Source organism: Hypomesus transpacificus, chromosome 3 (assembly GCF_021917145.1).
Source record: "Hypomesus transpacificus isolate Combined female chromosome 3, fHypTra1, whole genome shotgun sequence".
In the NCBI taxonomy this organism is placed as follows: domain Eukaryota; kingdom Metazoa; phylum Chordata; class Actinopteri; order Osmeriformes; family Osmeridae; genus Hypomesus; species Hypomesus transpacificus.
This window is the reverse complement of record NC_061062.1, coordinates 12,229,487-12,252,864: the sequence shown is the minus strand read 5'-3', so window position 1 is coordinate 12,252,864 and position 23,378 is coordinate 12,229,487. Positions and strand designations below refer to the sequence as shown.

The 23,378-nt window shown below is 47.9% G+C and overlaps 2 protein-coding genes across 2 annotated transcripts in view; one reads left to right on the top strand and one right to left on the bottom strand.

Moving 5' to 3' along the window:
* Nucleotides 1-14,622: 14,622 nt before the first annotated feature.
* Nucleotides 14,623-16,731, top strand: id2a (inhibitor of DNA binding 2a). Its single transcript, XM_047018312.1, has 3 exons — nt 14,623-15,206; nt 15,457-15,517; nt 16,114-16,731. Exons 1-2 carry the CDS (start codon nt 14,856-14,858, stop codon nt 15,511-15,513), a joined length of 408 nt encoding a protein of 135 aa, XP_046874268.1. The 5' UTR covers nt 14,623-14,855; the 3' UTR covers nt 15,514-15,517; nt 16,114-16,731.
* A 2,102-nt stretch (nt 16,732-18,833) lies between these two features.
* kidins220a (kinase D-interacting substrate 220a) overlaps nt 18,834-23,378 on the bottom strand; it is a 38,199-nt gene continuing 33,654 nt past the window's right edge. The window contains 6 exon segments of the mRNA XM_047047528.1: nt 18,834-20,009; nt 20,283-20,501; nt 21,187-21,289; nt 21,291-21,406; nt 22,293-22,391; nt 22,621-22,755. Of these exon segments, the coding sequence (XP_046903484.1) occupies nt 19,137-20,009; nt 20,283-20,501; nt 21,187-21,289; nt 21,291-21,406; nt 22,293-22,391; nt 22,621-22,755 (1,545 nt within the window). The 3' untranslated portion in view covers nt 18,834-19,136.

The window sequence follows — 23,378 nt, the reverse complement described above, 5'->3', positions numbered from 1 at the left end:
ATCGCTGCCTCCTGGCTCTCAGTGTGTAAACCTATGATGGGTGCAGCAGCATGTTCAGTCAGCCTGGCAGATGTGACCATCAATGTGTCTGTCTGCGGTGAACACGTTGCATCTGCCATGTGGCCAAGCAGAAATAGCACCAATCAATGTCCCCCCTCGGACACACACACGTGGGCACACACACGTGCAGTCACACCAACACAGGAAGACACACTCGGCCTCCCGTAGGGCAGGATCAATCAACGCAGGTGGACGGGGATGCCAGTCTAGCCTGCACATCTCCCCTGTACTGCTGTGAGACTGGAGAGCTCCACAACAACAGCCTACACTGATATGTGGTTACACAACGCATTCAAGGAAGATGCACAGTAATGGACAGTTCCTATCCATGGTTTGATTGATAGAAAGGTAACAGGCGAGCTGTCTGACAGACTTGGAGAAGGTCATACAGAGCGGTGGGGGCGTGTGTGCGAGCGTATGTGTGTGTGTGTGTGTGGAAGCGGATGTCAAAACAGGTTGTGTGTCCCTGCAGTGGCAGAGAATGAGAGGATGGAAGCAGGAAGCTCTCTGCTGGAGACAGATGGAGGCCCACGCTGAGGAGAAAGAGAGAAGCAAAGCCACAATCACACTAGACTCCCTTCTCCCTACCTATCCCACTCAAGCAGCACACATGGTACAGCACTGTCGTGCGCGCGCTTACACAGACCAACGCATTCTCGCACACAAAATCATCCGTGCGATCCCACTCACACTCAGGCACACACAAACGTTCGCTCCGCACACACAAACACGCATGTGGCAAGTGTCAGGTATGATGACAACCTGCTCACACCGACAAAGAGAGAGAGCTCCCTGATCTGCACCATGGATAGTTGTCATGCCAGGTAGACGTACACACACACAAACACACACATGTACATACTTACACACACCTCCGTGTACAGTTTGCAGGTAGGGGCATGGTAGGTGGGCATGGGAGAGGTGGGGGAGGCTTTTCAGCAGCTGCACTAGCAGTGTCATACCGTGTGTGTGTGTGCGTGTGTGTGAGACACAAAGCAGTAGGGGTGTGTGTGTTACTCAAGGTGTGTGTGTGTGTGTGTGTGTTTATGTGTCTGTCTGTATGTATGTGCGCGTGTGTCGGTGTGTGTGTGAGAGTGCTTAAGTGTACATGGGTATGAAAGGTGTGTGTGTGTGCTAGGTGTGTGTATGTGTATGCTTGTGTGTGCGTGTGTGTGTGTGCGAGGTGTGTTTCACAAGCACAAGATTGCCAACACATTTCTGCTGCCTGAGACCCCCGCAGGAAGACAGACATCTGCAGTGTGAGAGCAGTCCAGCTTGCAGCTCCATCTCCTCAGGAGGAAGTGTATGTGTGCGTGTCTCTGTGTGTGTGTGTGTGTGTGTGTGTGTGTGTGTGCGCGGTGTGTGCAGGTGGTTAGGTGGCGGGGGCGGCTGGAGGCAGGGACATGTTCACAGGAGTCCTCAGAAGTTCAAAGTTCCACCCCCCAGCTTGGGACTGGTCTAAAAAGGGCTAGGAAATGATGTTCCAGTTTTGCAAATGTAATACAATAAGATATCCTTGTGCATGCTCTCAGGTACCCACTCATACAGATGAGCTCTCTCTAATCTCTGATTGGTTCCGAAGACAGGCCGCAGTTGGGTTTGATGTACAACTCGTACATTTGAACCAATGAAATGAGGACTATGATTCTGAGAGATGTGGCCCTCAGGCACAAATATGACTCAAGGATGCGCTTGCTCATGTCATCGCAGTCTGAACAAATAGGCCTCTCTCCATTGTGTAGTCAGAGCTATTCACTCGAGCTTATCTTCCAAAGACATCCGATGGCAATGGGCTAGGCTGAATCTCAAACTATTTGGCCAGAAAAGGCATTCTTTCTGCGACGTGTGTGCCAGCTGAGAAGTCTGGCACTGTGTTCTGATGTGATAAGATACAGTAGAAAGGTTTGCTGCTCATAACGGTGAACAGGCACATCTTCTTGTATTGTGGGACACAGAAAGAGAGGAAGACACATGGACACATGGACAGAGAACGAACTGGGGGAAGAGAGAAAGAGAGGGGGGGACGAGGGAGGGAAAAAGGGATTGAGCATTGCTCTCTACAGCTGGTAGAGGGATTCCCTGAGCCAACTGCCAGTGTTGCAGATCTTAACAACTTCACAGGCCAGAAGGAGGGGGGGGGGGGTTCTGAGGAGAAAAAGAAAGTGAGGAGAGAGACACAGAGAGAGAGAAAGGGGAGAGTTAAAGAAAGAGATAAAGAGGAAAAGAAAGAGAGAGAGGGAGATAGGCAGTCTGAGAGGGTGAGGGGAGCTTGGGCTGCAGAGTGGCAGCTTTACAGAGGCTCCTCGGCCCTCACCACCAGCTGCTGCCAGGGTCTGGAGAGAACACAGCCATAAATCTGGCTGTGCGGGAGTGTCTGTGTGTGTGTGTGTGTGTGTGACGTGTAAGTGTCTGTACTGTAAGTGTGGCTGAGATCGACAATGAAAGAATGAACAAAGGAGAGGGAAATTGGTTTCGTTTATAAGTTCCACATACATGGGCAACACACTCTATGGAGTGTAGAAGCCATTCACAAGAGATAAATTGTATTTACCCTCGAACTACTGCCACTGTTTGCTCATTAAACTCATCAGACATTTGATACTGTGAGGCACCCAGTCTTTGACTATTCTGTGGCCCAGTGACATCTCTGCTGTGGGAAACAGAGAGAGAGAGACAACAGGAAGAACTAGACTTCAAAAGCATGCATATTAGCCTTGTCCTTGTTTATATGTACTGTACATCCAGAGTGCATCCACAGGTCGAATTACAAACTGTCTCAGGCAAATACTTGTTTGTTTGTTGTCTGGCGGCCTTGTAAATAGAAGTGGGAAGTAGGCTGGGGATGATCAAGGCTTGCTCATTATGCAGAGGGTTTAAAACCTCTAATTCAGGTCCACCAGCCTGATCCTCTAAATGCAGATGATTTAATATGAAATAGTAATTGGTTCTTTTCCTCTATTCAGATTCTTAATCATTATTATCCCGCTTTTCAACTAAACCCTGGATGGAGTGGTGGCGGTGTTGGGGGGGGGGGGGGGTGAAAGCAGGATGGGAAGGCGGAGAATGCGGGGGAGGGGCAGGGGGTGGAGGGGTGGAGGGGTGGGGATGGAGGGGTGGGGGTGGGTCAGTTGTGGAGGAGATTCCATTACAGTTGATCTGCGTGTGTGGCGGGACTCGGTCCAGAAATGTTTTCTTGCTCTTTTGTCTCTCTTGGCTTTTCTCCTCTCTCCAGTAGCCTCTCCCTGTTGGAGCGCTCAGATGTGTGCCCCGGTCCAGCATGTTTTCAGGGGTCTCTCTGACAAAAGAGCTCGGTGAGGATCAGAGTCCTTTCCCACCATCACTATGCGCACTAACAGACGGCATTAGCATTTCAAGGAGCCTTCATTAGAGACGGCAAGAAAAGCTGCTCTCCGTGGGGGGAAATCCATTTTGTCCTCGCTCCCAACATCTGTTCCAAACAGAGCAGCCAGAAGGGGAGCCAGATACAGCCAAAGAGGCTGCTGATTTACAGTAATGACATCGCTGACCATCTCTCTGCTCCGAGGCCTGGGGGGTGGGGGGTGGGAACAACATACAAAGACAGAAAACAACTTTGTGTGCTCGATAAGTCCCCCCCAAAGGCTATCACGGTCATATATTTTTTACTTAAGCTGTGTTTTACCTTTAACCCATTGTAAGAACAATATTTTAAATCTGTAGGATTCCAGAGAATGAAACAAATTACATCTCACTGTAGAGCTGTAACGTATGTTCTTGTTTAACTGTAGATGGACATGCAATGCATATGCTTTCAATATCATTGTGCACTGCTAATAATAACAAAATAACCTTGCTGGCAATGCAGAGAGACAGAAAGAGAAAGAGAGGAAGAGAAAAGATAGTGGGAAGTAGAACCTTAATCTCGCTCCCGTGTGGCCTCCTTGGAGTGCTCTCTCCATTTATCTCTCTCCCTCTCTCTTTCTCTCTCCAGGGGGTCCGTGTGACGTGGCTGACCCTAAACCTCCCCGGTCGTCTAAAGCCTGAACAGCATGAAGGTGATTTCTACCAAGCTCCAGCCTGTCAGCCCACTGCCCTGCCAGTCAGCCGGTCAGGTGTCCAAGCCCCTAGCAGGCTTCTGTACACCAGGCGTCTCTGGCCTCCAGAGGCCGCAGAGATAGGGACCTGGGAGACTAGGGTGCTGGGAGACAGGGACCTGGGAGACTAGGGTGCTGGGAGACAGGGACCTGGGAGACAGGGGTGCTGGGAGACAGGGGTGCTGGGAGACAGGGGTGCTGGGAGACAGGGACCTGGGAGACCGGGGTGCTGGGAGAGAGGGACCTGGGAGACCGGGGTGCTGGGAGACCGGGGTGCTGGGAGACAGGGTTCCTGGGAGACAGAGAGTGTCCGGAGTGGAGCTACCTGGTGAGTGCTGCTCTATGCAGGATCAACACTGGCAAAGGAGGCGGATGGCTTAGCAAAAATATTTGATCTTTCCTAATTGCATGTTGCAATATGTTTGGGCACATTGAAATAAATGTTGACGGCTTGAGCAAAGAATAAACAGCACCAGGCATAATGATAGATGTTATTATCTGCTTTCTAAATGTAATACTTGTATTGCTTTGGATAAAAGCCTTTGGTCAAATAATAAATTGTGTTCAGCTGTCTGCGAGCCAGATCTTCTGTGTGTAGAGTCCTTTGCTAGGCTGTGGTGACACGGCCCTGGGGACGAACACAGCACTGCAGTGTCTTTGTGATGGTTACCTATTAGCCTGTTGCTGTGTAACATAACAACACGTACCAGAACTGATAAACACTGCTTTGCTGTATGCAGCCTCATCCACCCATCTGCCTGGCTGGCTGGCCGGCTGATTGGCTGGCTGTCTGGCTGGCTGGTTGATTGGCTGGTTGGTTGGTTGGCTGGCTGCTGCATATCAGTTGGGTAGAGGTGAGCTGAGCAGACACAGAGACAGGGTGTCTGGCTGAGTCTAAACAGATGAGGGCTTGTGCTGAGCAGTGAACATTGAGGGTGGCTTTTAAGCCACTAACACACAACTCATTTACCATAACAAGCTTGTCATGGAGAGTGATGTCATCAAGCCGAGCCGGTGGGTAGCGTGGTGCGGGCGCCTGTGGAGAGCACCTGGTTGCTTTCATGAAGAGAGCCATTATTTGTCAGGGGGGGGGGGGGGGGTACACAATCATTATGACAGCTGCGGTTTGTGTGACTGGAATAGGACAAACAATGAATGCGTCCGACAAGACTGCGTACACACACATATCAAGGCTCTTTTAGGTCCCGTGAAAGCTCCAACTGAATAGAGGATCTCTGGGTAAAACGTAGGACCCCTGGCTGGTGTATGCACGGCTGGTAGAGTGTGCCAAGCCAGGTGCCATCTTGTCTGAGTGCGCTGTCTGCCGTGCGCAGGAGTGGCTGAGTGATGCCGGAGCCTGTGTGGTCCAGACGTGCGGCGTCCGTGCAAGGCTGGCGTGGTGTTTATGACTGGGCTCCATCTGAAGAACATCACTCCTAATGATTATCTTAGGTGCTGGAACACAGAGACAGCAACGCACAGGCTCAGGCCCCAAACAGTCACACGCAGCAGCAACCACACACCTCTATTTACAGCAGGCCCTTGGCCAAGTGTGTGTGTGTGTGTGTGTGTGTGTGTGTGTGTGTGTGTGTGTGTGTGTGTGTGTGCCATCAGAGTAAGTGCAAGAGGCCAGTGCAGTTCCACAGTCAGCATAACTTTAAAAGGAAGGGCTGTGCAACCAAACCTTGTCCTACAGCCCTCCCGACACATCACCACACACATACACACACACACATACACACACAAACACACATTCACGTCCAGATGGACTGCTGTGCTAAGGCTTAGTTTAATGACAAAGGACCCTCAATCTGGACAAGCAGGGAGGGATTTATCTCTCGCTTTAAAGTACATCTGTGAGACGTTTCGACTCAAACGCTAACTGCTCAACCTCCCAGCCTCAGCCCCGGCCTCAGCCCTGGCCTCAGCCCTAGTGTCACACCATACACAAACAAAAATAAATACCCTGACACACAAAGAGCACTACACTAATCCAAACCTGTTTGACTGTTTGCCGTGTATCCATGACTATACGTGACTGGATTCTTACTGTTTGGCCAAGGGGCAGAGTTAGTCACAGAGTAGCATGTGATGCAGCCAGCTACCAGGGACTTGTAATCACTGATCAGAGCAGAACAGAAAGGAGAAGAACAGAGCGAAGCAGAACAGAGCAGAGCAGAGAAGTAGCAGAGTAGAACAGAGCAGCGCAGAGAAGAGAAGTAGCAGAACAGAGCAGAACAGAGCAGAAAAGAGTAAAACGAGATGGCTTGGAGCAGAGTAGAACAAAGTAGAACAGAGCAGCACAGAATGGAGCTGAGCCCAGCCTGGGAAGTGGAGAGAAAACCAGGCAGAGGCAGAGCAGAGTACAGCAGAGTACATCAGGGAGATAGGCAGGGTTGGCAGCAGGGAGATAGACTAGCCACCTATTTATAGCCTGGGCCATCTGCAGAGCTCCCTGTTGTTTTTGGTCATCCTGTTCACAAAGGCCGCAGGCAGATTCCAGCAGCAGCCGACCCATTCACTATTCATCCCAGAGCCGGGGGCACCATATGGATCCGGCCCACTGCTGGGCTCTGGCCGGGGCCAGCCTCTGCCAGGATTGACATGGTAATGAAGTCTTGGTTTCAACCAGCGCCCCCCTGAAAGGCACTGGGCACCAGCTCTCCACGCCTCCTTCACTGCTTTTTTTTTCTCTCTCCAAATGCTCAATCCTTCTATAGAGGGATTCCAGTCTAGCCTCTTCATTCTCTCCTCTCTATCATTCCCTCCCTCCATCCCCCACTCCTTCTCTTGGCCATCTAAATGATCTCATAATTCACTCGGGTCTGTGAGGGGCTAATTTGTCCTTTGGAATGTGGCCTTCTTCTTCATATTATTACTCTCCTTCCATCCACCACGGGAGTCCCACATACAACACCAGCATGCCACTGGCTAGCAAGGTCCAATGACCAATGAGGATCTTTCTCTTTCGATGGAACATTTACAAGCTTGCCTCGTAAATGAGCGGTGGCACAATGAGGTAGCTTAGGTCTGGCAGGGCAGTGAGAGGCCCTGTTCTCCACCATCATGGGGATCTGAGAGTTCAAGCTGCAGCCAGAAGCGTCCGGAACCACCATGTGACAGCAGAGAGGTGCAACTGGACAGGCAAGAGAGGCACCGCCCACATCCCCTTTTCACATCTCACTTCCTCTTTTCCATGATGAGCTGGTCAGCCTGAGATTGCAGCCAGGGAAACTGAGACTGTCATTTAGCACACGCTTTCATTGAATTTACATTTTTATCCCAAGCGACTTACATGGGGGATTTGAACCAGTGGCCTCTACCACTGTCAGTAGTTGGGTAACAGTGTTCTCCCTCAGAGTTTAGGCAAAACGCACAATGTAGTTTTGAAGCATAGTGCCTCAATAAACATAATAGAGGGAGCGTTTAGCAGGGTAGCTGTGTGGTGTGTGAGGGGGGTGGGGTGGGGGGGTGACATGCTTCAGTCTCTGCAACAGTCACCTTGGGAGCCAGCGAGAGCCCCAGGCCCAGGCCAGCCTAGTTAACCATGCATGCTGAGCAGGGCCCAACCTAATTAGGTACCAGTGCAATGTCAACACTGCTGCTCTCACTGATAAAAGACTGGCTTTTATCCCTTGTTTCACACAGAGAGAGGGTTACACTGGGGAGGGGAGGGGGGGGGGGGGTGGGTGAGGGTGAGGGACCCAATACTTTTGAGTGCTTTCGCAAACTGAAGCTAACTTGGATCTATAAACGTTGTGAAATGCAACCAGACTCATCTGGAGGAGTAGCTCTGCCAGGGAACATGCCCCTATAGCTCCTCTCCTCCTCAGCTCTTAGATGTTGGATTTCATGCTGTGTGAATGTTGTGAATCCAATCAAAGGTCTATCCACATAGGCTCTTGTTTCCAACCAATATTTCCCCTTTATCCATGGAGATGTTTTATCCCACTTCAGCATCATTACGCCACATAAACATTTACACAAAGATCTCAATTAGAGCCAATCCAATATGCCTCCCCTGAACTTGCAGGCAGGCGCCGCTTGCTTTTAATGCGTCAAACCATTCCAGTAATTCCATTTATACGGATAAAACACTCTCACAAATAGATTACCTGCTACATGTGATCCTCTTCTCTGTGAAATTGTGGCACAGAGCCACATCCTCCCACTGCCTCTAAGTCCATTAAAATACAGATGAGAGCGTTTTACTACACGGGCCAACAGCAACGCCTCCTACCTAATCCACTAACAAATACAAACATCAAATGAATTATCTGTAATCGAGAAGAGTAGTTCTGGCACGCGCAATGGGGAACAGAAACAAAATGAGGGTTTATTTTGGTAAATATTTGGATTTCATTTGATTTTGCTTTTCATGCACATAATTAGCTAGTAAATATGAAGAATGCTCGAGTTAGGGGTTCTTCCAACTGTCATTTTTGGAAGTGCTGGAAGGGTTCTGCTCCCTGTGAGAAGAAAAACAAGGAAGCTGCATATCTTGAAGGTTATTCTCTACTTTCCATTTTCAAGAGTTCTTTTAAAGTGTGCAGAGAATCTTTTCAGATGCCTCGATCCAGCCGTATCCACCAGAACACCTGAAACATTCAGTAGATGCAGAGCCCAGCCAAACTAGAATGCTTTGACATGCCAATCTATCCTCAGTTGGAATCTCATCTACTTGAAGCACTATTTATTCAGCACACATCCTTTTAATGCCCAGTCTTGGCAAGCGCACATGAAACCCAGCACCTTAATTCCATTAGCTTGTTACTCTAATAAGTTCCAATAATATAAAACTAACAGGAACACACACAGGCTCGTCCCCAACCACACAGACACTGCCTGCATTCTCTACTGAGCATTTTAATATCACTAATGGTCTCAAAAGTTTAATAGAATTGCTGATATGAAGTAGTGCTTAAATTACTGCCTGAGCTAGTCTGCTGGCTTGCTGTGTCTCTAATCAGTCGAAGAATATACAAGTGAGCTTGTTTGTGTGACAATGTCCGACAAACTTCTTGAATATTATGCAAATGTGTTTCGACAATACCCTTAAAGTGCCTATGACAAATAACTGTTGTGATTGAAATGGGGTGTCCAGTTAAATCAATGTCCCTCTGCACAGTTTCCCTCCCCCTTCATGGTTAAAGGACAAGCGGTTAATTGTGACGCTCTTGTGGAGCGAAGCTATTGTTGATAAAGAGACTGAGGCTTCACTTCAAATGGGGTTCATCCACAGAGGCTCAAAGACTGAGATCTTTATTTCAAATGTGACCGTGCTATTGTTGCTCAAAGACTCCAGAGCGCTTTGAGCCCCAGATACCCTTGGTGAGGAAAGGGCAAAGAAAAGAGGGACAGAGACGGAGAGAGAGAGAGAGAGAGAGAGAGAGAGAGAGAGAGAGAGAGAGAGAGAGAGAGAGAGAGAGAGAGAGAGAGATGGTGATGTGTTGAGACAGAAAAGAGAGAGAGAGAGAGAGAGAGAAAGTAATAGGGTGTTGAATGCGTGCCAAAGGAGAAAGGCCTGAGAAAGTGTCTCAGCCTTTCCATCTGATCCTGCTGGAGCTGGGGAAGAGGGGGAGGGAGCGGCGGAGATGGGCGAGGAGAGGTGAGGAGGGGTGAGAAGAGGTGGGGGAGTGAGGAGGGTGTGGAGGGCTGAGGCTTAAGAGGATTAGGTACATGAGACCTGTGTTGTTGTGATCAGATAAAAAGCACTGGCTCACAGTCACCCACCTGATCACCTGAATGTCCCACGCCAGCACTTTGGCTGAGTGGAGAGGAGCAGCGGGAAACCTTGGGAGAGCTTCCGCAAGACAGACGACTAACTGGGCTGTACGTGGAGCTTGCAGCTGGATAGCTTAAGCAGGGTGATAACATACAGGTCATAAAGAGAAACAGATTAACCATCCATTGCTCTCGCTGTATTGCATTAAACATGCTTTCGTCCTCACATTATTCATTGGGGCGTCATGGGATGTTTAGTCAGAGAGGATACACACATTCAAATCACTTCACCTCAAAACATGGTACGAGAACCAAACACATGACAGAAACCAATGACACACAAATGGCGACGAGGCCGTGAATTTGTGTCGGTTTGTCCTGACCTGTTCTCTGTTCCCTGCTGGTCTCACACACAGCCAGGCTTGTTTCCTACATTAACTCTCTCTTCCTTCTGGCCTGTATAAATAGATACCGATTGAGTAAGAGCTACATGACTGCGGGTGAGCCCCAGAAGGAAGTAAGTTGTGCTGCTGCAGAGAGATAGGCTGTCGGGGAAGGGAAGCGGAGACTGGCCTGGGGAGGCTGCAGTAAGACTCCAGCCTAAGATATGGAGCCGGTTACCGCAGTATCCACAAAGGGCGGGACAGAGGGTGAGGCAGAATCACAGGCTGGTTTCAGGTCTCATGCACACTCTCAATTCCCCTTGGAACAGAGGAAGTTGAGAGGAGACATCCTGGGATTGAAATGACATCGGCATCACAGATTCACCAGGCAGATACTAACGTTTGGGTGCGCTCATGTCAGGAAGGTGACAAGACAAAGGTCACGCAGGAAAGGTTGTGGTCGTCACCACCATTGAACCCACGCAACTGAAAGAAACCAGCGCACACATAAGACACACGCGCAAACGCAAACACAAACACACACCAGCACACTCGCGCCAGGCCTGAGAATTGTTGTTATCAAGCTTCGCTATCTCTCCGTTCCTCAGACATCCCAGCAGTGTGCCAGTAGCAGTGAGGATGTGAAGGAAGACTCTCGAGTCACTCAGGGGCTGGAGTGGCCTCTCCAGGCTCAGCCAGAAGGCTGAGCCTCATGAAGCCAGGGGCCTTTTGTCTCCTCTCCAATCTGGCCACATGTCTGCAGCTCTGCTGCGCTCAGAGCATCCTGCCTGCCTCTGTGTGCTGCCTGCTGCAGGCTCTCACATGTCAATGGAGCCAGGCCTGAATGGCTGGTCAAACAGAGACCCCCAGCTGGACCAGAGAGAGAGAGAGAGAGAGAAAGAGAGAGGGAGAAAGGAAGGGGGGGGGGCGGAGAGAGAGGGGGGGTGTCTTTTCCAAACCAGCAGCTGTCTCTATGGAGCTACAGGTCTGCTTTCAGAAAGAGAGTAGTGGAATCAAATATCATTGGAAAGCAATGTGAGTTTACTAAGTTTTATTTTTTTCAACTTTGAAAAGGATAGGGGGTGTAGTTTAATTGTTAATTGCCTGAATGATACTGTTCCTCATACAGGAGACACACATTAGCCATATGAGAATCCTAAACTGCTGATTTAATGTATTTGAGAAAAGCCAACAGTCCCGCCTTTTTCTTTAAATTCTCTTAAAAGCATCATGCGCGTCACACGATACTGAAGCTACTGAAGTTTGAGGGTACTTGGGGTAATACCCTTTTTTATAGGTCGAACAATAGAAACACATGAAAGCCCCGCCCCTAGGGTCGATGTTGCTACAAGAGTCGCGCGCCACTGTTTTATGTACACTGCAGCACGCGACAGGAGCGTGGTACCCTCTTAACCGACAGCGCACTATGATTTTACAGGCAACTTATCGTGAAGGGGAATGAAACTTATTCGCAGCAAACCGGTACCGAGGGGAAATGGATCCACATTTCAGTAAGCGATGGGAATGGAGAATTTGTTCAAAGCCAGTCAGCTCTGGTTACTAATTCGCGCTGTCGGGATGAATGAACTAGGAGTAACAGGTTTTGAACAAAGGCACAGCTTAGACTTCCTGAAGTCTTGACACATTTTGAATCAGGATTAGTTTTGAGTATTAAATTGTATATAAGAACTTCTTTAAACAAACGAATTATTCTAATATACTTGATCTATAGTAATATGGTAAGTGTGGCCAAAAGGTTCTTTAAAAAGACTGGCAACTATTCATGCAGGTAATCATCCTTCTCATTTCAAAACTTGTAAAAGTAGGCTAGTGTATTCAGTCAAACTTTAAGTAAGATGCAGACAAAATAGCTGTGCATTTAGGTCTCCCAAATGAAGATATACAAATTTCGGACCTCATCTTATATGAGGGTATCTGAGTGAAACAAAACGTTTTGGGAGAACATGCTAGTGTGGTCGTGTAGATAGTACAGCTGCAAGGACGTGCAGCTGCGAAGAGCTGGATCAACAGTTGAAGTAGGAGGCACAGACTTTCCGACGCCGGTCTGCAGGGCTCACTTCAACTAGTTGGCAAGCTCTCTTTGTTTCCCAAAACCTTATCTCTTTAACCCAAACCCATAGGTTTGTGACCGAGAGATGAAAGTTGAAACTTCAGCTTCGGTTTGTTTTAGCGCGGTGGGAGAATACTTTTGGGAAGACATGACAAATAGCCTACTACTTCAGTCCGAGGGAAAATGGCTATATGCTAATAGCCTATTTATTAAAATAAGCGGACATTAATTTGCTGTCGAACTCTCGAATGTTGCAGGGATTTCTTTTAAAAGTAACTTTTATGATTTTGCAAAAGAAAAAAAAAACTGCACTGATCTAAACGGGACAGCAGTTCTCCTATCTCTTAACAACTTTGTTAGGCTACGCTGTAGGAGTAACCTAACTGAGCCTGTTTATTCATACACATCTGCAAAACAAGGAGATACTTTTCCAAGCAAAGTGAAACTTTAGACATGTTAATCGATGCAGGTGTGCGGGGCCCGGAGCACAGAAAGACCGAGGAGACGAATCAAATTCCGATCTCCCAGTGTTCGGCCCCATTGATCAGCGGAGACCTTGCGCTGACTGACAGCTCCCGTCGCCATGGTAGCCGCCTGAGCGGCGCCGTAAGGACTGCCCGGAGGACTGCTGTGAATGGGTGACGTCACGAGGCAGGCGCCAGAGAGTCTGCGAGAGTATGGGCTTGCGGCGCTGCTCTGTACTGCCGCCCGCTTGGTGCCAATTCATCACCTGTCAGGGATCAGTCAGGGTGTCATGCGAAATGTACACAGCTGGGGGGACAAAAAGAAGAGGAGAGAAAATGGAAAAATCCGATTGCACCAGATGTGGACACCACTGGGAGAATTCGTGAACACATTAGAAATGCATAGAGGGTGTCAAATAGGCAGACCAGTGTCTGAAGCTGCAAAACTGTTTGCCACTCTGTGCGTAAAATTGGACTGAAGGACTATTCAACTGCGGTCTAAACCCGAACATAACCCACCCGTTGTACAGGGCGTTCTCTTTGCAAGAGATATAAATTCAGGCTACTGTATTTACATTACAATATTAGCCAATTATAGGCTTATCAAGTCTGCTATTCTTTCTTTTTAGGCGAACAGTGTTTTGATGGCAATAACGGTTTGTCTTATTTTCTGCAAGACGCAAAATTCGTCTAAAATGCCCGTAGGCACACTAATGTACAGTGGACCAATACGTGTATCTTACTCTGCCTACTACATAATTCAACATTGACGCTTATATTACCCCGATGAGCACCAGATTTCCCAGTAGGCCTTTGGAGGTTTAATTTTGCGACCGCTCACGTCTGCTGTAGAAATGCAGTTTGTTATGAACGCATTTCATCCGCAAAGCAATAAAAGCATCATGACAGACCGAAACAGCCCTGGAGCAACCGGAATGTGCTGCATCCATTCGCACTCCAAGGAGTCCCGATGTGCGCCGCACCAGAAAAAGAATGCAGCGTGTAATTTATACGAATAACAATGCAGGGTCAATGGTGGCCAATGTATTCCCATTGTGAAACGTAGCCTACAGAGATGGAGGCCATTCTTTCACATATCCGTGATGTTTCCAAACCATGACACTTCCAAGTTGCTCTAAGCACACAATGTCGTTCAATCATGCCCATATTACACCCTTTTAAAGATAATTTTAGTGATATCCTGTCACCTTTTCCAGAGCCGGATGATACATTACATTCACTCCGCAATCAGTGGTCCAGATGTGTGGAGAGCCATTTATTGTTCCCAAATCACGCAAATCATCCATTCAGCACACTGATAAACAAACTTGTCAGAAGCCAAATTTAAGGCTGAGCTAAATAATTAAATGAAAACAACATATAGGCTACAGCTATTTTGTAGATGCACTAGTCATAGTCTACATAGTTTTGTAGTCGAATAAACAGTTTTCAGATTAGAGACCAAATTATTATCGATACAGCGCCATTGCACAACCACACACGAGTGTTTCACTTAAACTAATGGAATGTTGGAGGAAGCCGTATTAATCTTGGTTACATTTGCTTCAATTACAATTTTACTAATCACATAAATTAATCAGTGGGTAGTGACTGGCGTATGGAAGCGTAGATGTTATTCTTTTTATAACTTTCTTAAAAAAATAAAATAAAAAAGGAATCTGCTTTTGAATTGAACTTTTCCACCTTATCTTGAAATTCCATCAGTCTTCCGGAAAGTGCACGCTCCGGCTTGACATTCGCCTGGTGCAAAATTAGGAATCATTAATTTTCTTGATCAGAAACAGGTAAGGGCTCAATTTTCCGTAGATAAGGGAGGGATTTTACGTGTCGAGCACGATAAGCCAATAAGGCAGCTTGAGAATGGTGACTGACGTCGTCTGTCCATCCAATCAAAATACTCGAAAGCCCTGCGTAGCGAGCCTGAGCGGTTGCTATATAAAAAGCAATGACAGCGCTGAAAGCCAGTCAGTACGCTGAACGATCGTCTGGAAGGAATAGGAACGAGCATTGATACAAACCTTTCAACGCCAGCACTGACAGCCTTGTACGAAGTGTCAACATGAAAGCAATAAGCCCAGTAAGGTCTTTCCGGATAAACAGCGCGAATCTGTCTGATCACACGCTCGGAATCTCACGGAGCAAGACCCCCGTGGACGACCCGTTAAGCCTGCTATACAATATGAACGACTGCTACTCCAAGCTGAAGGAGCTCGTGCCCAGCATCCCCCAGAACAAGAACGTGAGCAAGATGGAAATCCTGCAGCATGTCATCGATTACATTCTGGACCTGCAGATCGCACTTGACTCCAATTCCGCAATAACAAGCCTCCATCACCCACGGCCGGGGCAGGCGACGTCCAGAACACCGCTGACAACTCTTAACACAGATATCAGCATCTTGTCATTACAGGTAAATCTATCTAACAAAAACATACGATGTAGGTTGTTTACGGTGCACACATTAGTGGCTCAGTTTTCCTTCAATACAAAGGACCTGAATATTTTAAATGCGTTTTGTTCTGGTCTTATGAGAGAATGGCATCTTGTCGATCGACGTTGAGAGGCGGAGACATTTTCATTGTAGCCTACATGATCACATACATCTTCTAATGTAATGCAGTTGTTTATAAATTAACGTTTGTTTGTTTGTTTGTTTTCAGTCCCCGGAGTTCCCGGGAGAGCTGCTGACAGATGACAGCAGGACTCTTCATCGTTAAAGCGGTAAGTAGGCTGTCCTCCTGTCCGCTCTGTCTGCCCAGATTCTCGTCTGTCAGCCCCCATCGGGCACAATAATAGTACATAAATACGTCAGTTCGCCGAATGTGTTTCCATCTTTCGATGCTAATCGATTCAGAATGAGCTATACGTGCATTGCAAATGAATATTTTTGCTTCAAAGAAGGCCTCTTGTTTTATGCTCTGTATATGAAAATAATCGTTATCTTCGTCGTAATAGCGCCATTAGACGGAGCCGCTCCTGTTTCATTAGGCCTATAGCTTCTGTAATAGAACACATAATAATAGTTGTTTGGATTATACTAGATGTCTGCAAATAATTGGTGCAAGAAGAGGGTAGGCGCCGACTGAGCAGCAATTACGCAGATTCTTTGCCAGATTGTAGGCTGAAGTTGTGAGAGAGTGCCCAGTGCAGCGTTAGTGTGTGTGTGCCTGTGTGTACATCTGGAGCCCAGGGTTTGCTCAGTATTTGAGTGTTTGGTTAAATGTTAAAACTGCGGCTTCCTCTCTGGCGCCAGCCTGTCCGGATCTCTGCCCTGTTTGCATTTTCTAAACACGCCTCTCTTTCTCAATCTTTTGCAGGTGTTTGGTTAAGACGCAGAACACACGGGACCTGGGAACAGGCCTTTTCTCTTCAGTTTTGGTCCTCGGGTCTGGATTTTTTCTTTAACTCAATCAAGAGACTTTGCTTATAAAGGACAATCTATGTGATGTGTTTTCTGTTCGGGCACTCATATTATTTATCTTAAGACTTTTTTTTGTCCTTTCTTGAAATGGAAGGCGTGCTATATTCCCGAGAATGGGAGAAAACAGAAGAGATTATATTGTCACAAGGATTTCCCCCCTCCTTGAAGTCTTCGCTTTTTTTGCGGAGGTGGAACGTGAATAGAATACAAGTTGGTTAGTTGCTGTAAAAAGCTGAGTCTGTCTTGTCAGAATTGTTACTCTTTTGGCACATGAAGGACTGGACGTTGTAAAAAAAAAAAAATGAAAAAAAAAAAAAAAATGAAAAAGAAAAAAAAATGAATGAGTGGAACCTTGTTAACTCCTCCGGAGTTTTATCTTGTATCGTTGCAGGAATTGCAAATTTCTGCAAAAGTGTAATGCTGTACTTAATTATGCTGAGACTTTTTATAAAAGTAATAATGTAAATTGTACCTTTTTATACAAAAAAAATAAATCAAATGCATTATTTGAGCATCTCATTGCAGTCCAGAGTCTTAAGAGAAAGTGAAGAAAATTGGGTTTGAGACATATCCTGTGACGAAGGATAGTCTACAATCAAAATGTGATGACAGTATCCAGTACGTAAATCATCATGCGTTCGAATTGCAGAAGTGACACTATTTTCTTATTAGTCTACTGTAATTTAAGATTCTTACTGGCCAATATAGGCTATGCTTTATTATTATCTCTTGAGTTGCGCTGGACAAAGAACGGGTCGACTTCAGATCTACGGGAGGGGACATTTGATAGGGTTCTTAATACATGAAAGGTGTTGAATACATGAAAAGTATACATGAAATGTCTTCCACATTTCACCGCAAATAGTGATGGGCAGCAGGTAAAGTCTTGGTTGATATCTGACAGAATGCCACCCAGTGCCATGGCAAGTGTCAATCCTGTTAATTCTGGGTGAGCATCAAAGCTGATTGTCAATGCAGGCCTATACTCACTTCTGAAAGCTCTCAACGCACTGAATACATCGATTCTTAGATCCTTCGCCTCAATTAAATATAAAGCTATTTGTACTCAGAACCCATAGGCCGATGTAGGAATGCCATTTATGACCCGTTGTCAGGCTGTTGCCTCAATGGACATGAAATAAGTGGCGCTTTAAGTTGGAGGAACAACCAGTTTGTTCTGACGAGGTCAAGAAAGCTATAAAGGGGGGCTACCTTTTCATTAGTCAAGGCACACTAGTTGTCCCTCCAACTTTCTTCTTAATCGGATTACCCTTTTAACTACGTCATCAGAAACTATTGCTCTTAAAGCAACAGGGGATTTTCGAAACGACTATCACATCTACAGTGACTTACAATCAGGTGCATTCATTTCCCACTAATGGGTCCCTTCAGAAAAGTTCAAAGTCACGAACTCTGCGATAGATGGGGCATTCGTATGTCACAGATTTGACCTCAATGCTAACAACTTGTGGCTAACCCCAAAACAATGGTAATCACTTGCTGTTCGGGGAATACTTTACGCAAAACAAACACAAAATAAATGGTGACAATACCTCACAATCATCCAAAGCTTCCATCCTCACCGACATGCTAAAGTTAATACCCACGACGACGATCCAAAACCATCTACAGTTGCCGGCCTTCCCGTCTATCACGGGTTTGTATGGATAGTCTGCCACCTACTGGAGAGAAAAGCATGTCCCTAAGAGCATACCACCCCTCTCCAAGTTGTGTGAGCCGTTTGTTGACTATTAGACATAGTTAATACACTATATAACAATGTCGTAAATACAGTATATAGTTGACTACACTTATTTCGATTTAAATGAGCCTTCGATTTAAATACGTCTTCTCTGTAATCATGTGTGTTCATGGAAGTTGATGTTTAAAAGGATGTTGACAGTTATTCAACCCTTGTCAGCAACACTGTTACGTTATGTGCCTTCTGTTATAGGAGTAAGAGATCAACTGTAGATTGTATCTGGAGGTCCAATAGGTTTATTTTCATTCACAAAAAAGAGTAATCACATTGCACCTTGAAGAAAAGCACTGTATCAGTCAGGGCACTGTATGAAGAAACCCTTGTGTTTTCTACCAGTCACAGTAACACACAACACCACGGTTTACAACTGAACTCCCCATCTTCAGCTGTCTAGCACAGCACTAGCAGCAGATCTAGTTTCATTTGAGTAACAAGGTGGAGAAAGGTGTCGCAAGAAAAAGATGCACATTGCTAGACTACAGAACATGACCATTTGAAATGGCACTTTTTTCAGTTGATCTTTTTGTCAATATTTTGTTTGCAGTAGTTAGCAACACATGGATCAAATGAAGCACAACACACTGCACAACATGCACACCACTGTACATTTACCACTAATGCATAAATCCACAAGCCACCATGGAAAACACAGCACTCCACAAAATGTTTTCTACAGATACACCACAACATTAAATTGCAAATGTGAACTTGACAGCAGAAGGGCCAACTCAATAACTAAAGTTTGAATTTAGAGATGTTTCTAATTAATATAACCTCCTTGGTTGTTAAACTTCATTAACTTACAATTAAATAATCAAATTATTTTAGTTTTAGGCTTTTTCACAAAACAGGCAGTTATTTCTTCATCCCCAAATTAAACATTTTCATGTCAGACTGAAAAAGAAGGGACATTTTCTCTGATACCAACCATTACTGCTTTTTTCTGATTAAATTGTTTAAAAGTAGCTTACTTCCACTTAATCAACTTCAGATACATTTTTAATAATCTTAACATTCAGGAACAACAAGGGGGGGGGGGGGTCCTACCAATGTAACTGCTACCGATTTCTCTACATCCACACTTAGAAACACTTCACAACATCCAACATCATCAACCCCATCAACCCCATCCTACAAAGTAGAACTCCCTGCCTTCCTTACAGGACGCTCTCTCTTTCGTCCCCCAGGGCCTCATCCGTGCCGAGGCCCCTCTTTAGAATGATGCCCCTCAGGTTTTGGTTGCGGAGGCCCACGGTATCAGTGCTGGAGCCTGAGGTGATGATGACCGAGGGGTTGAGGGGTGAGGAGGTGGTGGACGTCTCCTGGTCTGGGATGATGGCCTGCTGACTGGTGGTGGTGGAGTTGTTGGTGTTGTTGTTGAGCGTGGTGTTGCTGGGGGTGCGGTTCAGGTTGGTGAGGCCTCCCCCAGGCGTGGCCGGCCAGGTCTCGTCGGGGCTGCTAGCCATGAGGCTGGCCTCGGAGGCTGCCTCAGAGCAGATGGACATGCGGGCCACGGCTGGGTCCTGGAGCCCACTCAGGCTGCTGGGCAGCAGGCCGCGCTTCTTCACCAGCCCCTCCAGCTCCAGCTCTATCAGACTGGGCTTCACGGCTTCCTCCTGCAGATCCTCTTCCAGGGAGTGGACCGAGGAGCTCTCCTCAGAGCGCACCCCAGAGTCGGAGGAGTCCTTCTTATCCATGGCTAAGTCGGGGAGCAGGCTTACCTTGGCCAGGGGACTTGGGGCCTTGGTGGTGGAGGAGGGTGTGTGTGTGCCCTGGTGGAGAAGAGGGGTGCTGTCAGAGGACTCATCTGGCCCAGAGTCCTCATCGCTGGGCAGCTTATGGTAGAGGGGCCCAGCCCCCTTGGCCTTGGAGCCTGGCTTAGAGGAGCTGTGGTCCAGCTTCTCGTCCTCCTCGCTGATGGGGTCCAGGGGGAGGCCGTCGGCTGCACAGGGGAAGTCTGGAGTGTCAGAGGGCTTGGTTCCTCGCTTGGGGAAGGGTTTACGGCCCTCCTGGTCAGCACCTTCCTTTGCCTGAAGAAGACACGAGTTAGAATTTCTCCACGCCTCAGATGTGAAACCAACACATTAAAAGAGTAGACAGACAGAAGGTACTAGATCAAAATCAAGGCAAGATCATTAAGCTAGTTATTACCTGTCTATATAAACACCTAGACGCCTTGAACCCCCCCCCCCCCCCCCCCCCCCGCTCCAAACACACACACACACACACAAGACCCAGTGTATTTATATGGCCTTTTATAGAATCGAAACCTTCCTGATCACAGGCTGTCTGCAGCCACCTACCTTGTCGTCGGGGGCTGGGTTCTGGAGGAACAGTCCGGGGAGGGGCAGGACAGGCCTCTCCCCCCCGCTGCCGGCCAGATCCAGCTGGGCCATCTGGGCCACGTATTCCCGGTAAGCGTCACGGTACTCAGCCTGGTGCTTGTCCGTCAGCTTGCAGATGTCGTTGGACGACTCCTGGGAATTGAGACTGGACATGCTGGAGGTGCGGTGGCCGGGCGCCTGGGAGAGAAGGGGGAGGAGGGGAATGGAGAGCGGGGGAGGGATGGAGGAATTATTTGATTTTGATGTGGGATGTTATCAGGGGGGTGGGGAACTTACATGTATCATTTGTTTGGAGTGAATTAATTACAAGTGCTGTGCACTGAACATGACCTCACCATACAACCTACTGTGACACTGAGTTGTTCTTGAGAATGTGGCCTGGTTTGTGTGTTAAGACAGTTGAGAACATAGAGGGCAAAAATAACAAGCGTGAGGCTCTCTAACACCTTGTCTTTTGGTGGTTGGTGTTGAGTGTGTGTGTGTGTGTATGGGTGTGTGTGTGTGTGTCGGTGTCGGTGTGTGTGAGCAGGCACGTCCAAGAGCTCCATTAACTTCCTGCACCCAAAGAGGTCAGTGCAGCCATGTTCTCATATCTGCCCAAACCACATGCTAATAGGCTTCTGTTGAGGTCACAACCACTGACTAAAACGGGTTCTAGTAACTGCTTGACTGAGCGTGTATACATGTGCGTGTTTAACTGCTTCACACTACCCCGGGCCGACAAACCCGGAGCAACTGTGCGTGCCTGTGCGTGTGGAGCCATATTTCCGTGCAAAAAACGTGTGAGCTGGTAGTTCGCTTTATGCAAATGTATATACTTCTGCAGTGTGTGTGTGTGTGTGTGTGTGTCGAACTTCCCCACCGGCCAGTGTGTGTGGCTGGTGTTTCGGGGGGGCTCCTCCAGGCCGGCGGTGCTGAGCTCCTCGAAGCTGAGGTTGAGGCTGAAGCCCGTGTCGTGGTGGGGGGGGGGCCCCGGAGCGCCTGGGTCCTGGGTCTCCATGGAGCAGGCTGCTGCCCTGCTCGCTGCCCGCCCGAGAGTCCTCCTGCAGGGCCTGGCTCTCAGCCTGACGCAGGTCCATCACCTGGAGACACGCACAGGGAAAGACACACACTCAAACACACTTGGTTGTGACAGCGTCGCTTTTTGTAATTGGCCGAAAACAGACCGGAGATATGAGATGTAAAGGGGAAAGAGCAGGGCAGTTATAGAGCATGTGACTGCAGATCCTGGGGTTGCAGGTTCGAATCATTCCCCTGCAACATTGCTTTGGGTTGAAGCGTTTGCCTCATGAATACATTATTCTATGATTAGGATTAATGGTAATGAAATAGGTGCGTTTAACCCATGTGGTCAAGAGGTGAAAGTTGCTGGTTTTAGCTAGGCCTTGGGGAACCTGCAGTGGAGCCGACACAGGAAGCCAAACAACTGCAGCGATGTCTGTTCTGAGGAGGCAGACAGGCAGTCACTCGTAAAGTTAAGAGTGATTCAGATCCCTGGGCTTGGGAGGTTGCTCGCTCTTTTCCCCTCTCTCCCTGACAATACCCCTCCTTCATCCTCCTATCAGCCATCTTGGACCAGATGGCCCGGCTCGCCGCATCCTGGCAACACAACATCGTCTTGTAGAGGCACAAACGGACATCTGATCAACCCAGCTACATGTGCTCCTGATTTCAGGGCCGCCAGCATACCGCCTTCTCGTAATGCGGATTATAAAATCTCCTTATAACCCCAGAGGGATCTGGACGGAGACGATCGCAAGATGACGGATATTTTGGCATGAAAGAACAAAATAAAAAAGGAAGGACACAACCCCTGAACTGCACACAGATATTACGGGTGGTGAGAGATGAGAAGAGGAGGAGGAGGGTAAACACACATGGGAACCAGGACTAAAGCTTCAACAAAAGAGGGGGGATGTTTTTAACGAGTTGGGGGGGGGGGGGGGGGGGTGGTGGGGGGTTTCTTACCGTGGCTCTGAACAGCTGCCAGTCCCCAAAGTTCATGTCCATCTCCTTCTTCAGCTCGTCCAGGTTACACTGGGACAGAACGCGCCCATTCACGTTGGCCTGGGCAGGAGAGCACAGGTTCAGAAGACGCAGGGACATGTTAGCGGCTCGTGGGTCAAAGGTCATACAGTGACAAGTGTGGTGGAGAGTGAAGGCAAGACGCCGGGACAAGCTAGGATATCGATACAGATCGATTGTAGGCGGATCTCTCACATAGGACCTTATACTGAGTAAAAAAAAGGTGATGGGGGGGAAGTGTTTCCTCTGACGGACAGGGAGAGAGCCCCACCTTCTTGATGGTGGTGGTGTACTGACACAGCATGTTGGGGTCCATGCCGTCTATCTGCTTGACGCACTCACACACCGCGTCCACGTTCAGAGAGCTCAGCAGGACCACGGGGGCCCCTGGCACCCCGGAGCCACCCTGTCACACACACACACAGACACACACACACACACACAGAGTAAGACACTGAATTACAAATACCTTTGCGTTAATGATTTAGTCAGGTTTTCCAAGCTTAAAGTCAAACTGTTAGAACACTGGGAACAGAACAGTCTGTTATGGGCTCCTAACCAGAACCTACTCACTACAGTGACATTCAGCACTTCTGGTTTTACAGGCGGGGAACAAACGAGGCGGCGCACCACTACAAAACCAACAGCCTTTGTGAGAGCAAGCACCTGCGGAGAGGACCTGTGTGTGGGGACCAGCACCAGGTGTGCTGTCTGCAACAGACTGCCGTGGTTCGGATTTGAATTCCCTTCAATACACATGTATTGATTTATTGACCTCAGTGTGTGTGCGTGCGAGAGTGTGAGGCCTGCTTTCACTCTTAAAGGCTGCCGCTGTCCTACAATTCAACTTTTCTTCCTTCACCCATCCATCCATCCATCCGTCCCCCCTCCCTCCCTCCCTCCCTCCCTCTCTCCCCCCACGTGGTAATACGACATGGAGACAGTCTCAGCCTGGGCGGCAGCTTTGTTTGTTGACTCAGGCCAGACTGCGGCGGCTTAAGGGACAACTTCTGTGCTCCCACACTTGTG

Bases quoted from the DNA above. Each gene is read 5' to 3' on its own strand.
- id2a (XM_047018312.1), top strand. From the start codon at position 14,856: ATGAAAGCAATAAGCCCAGTAAGGTCTTTCCGGATAAACAGCGCGAAT. The intron at 15,207-15,456 runs GTAAATCTATCT...GTTTGTTTTCAG, and splicing joins TCAGCATCTTGTCATTACAG to TCCCCGGAGTTCCCGGGAGA.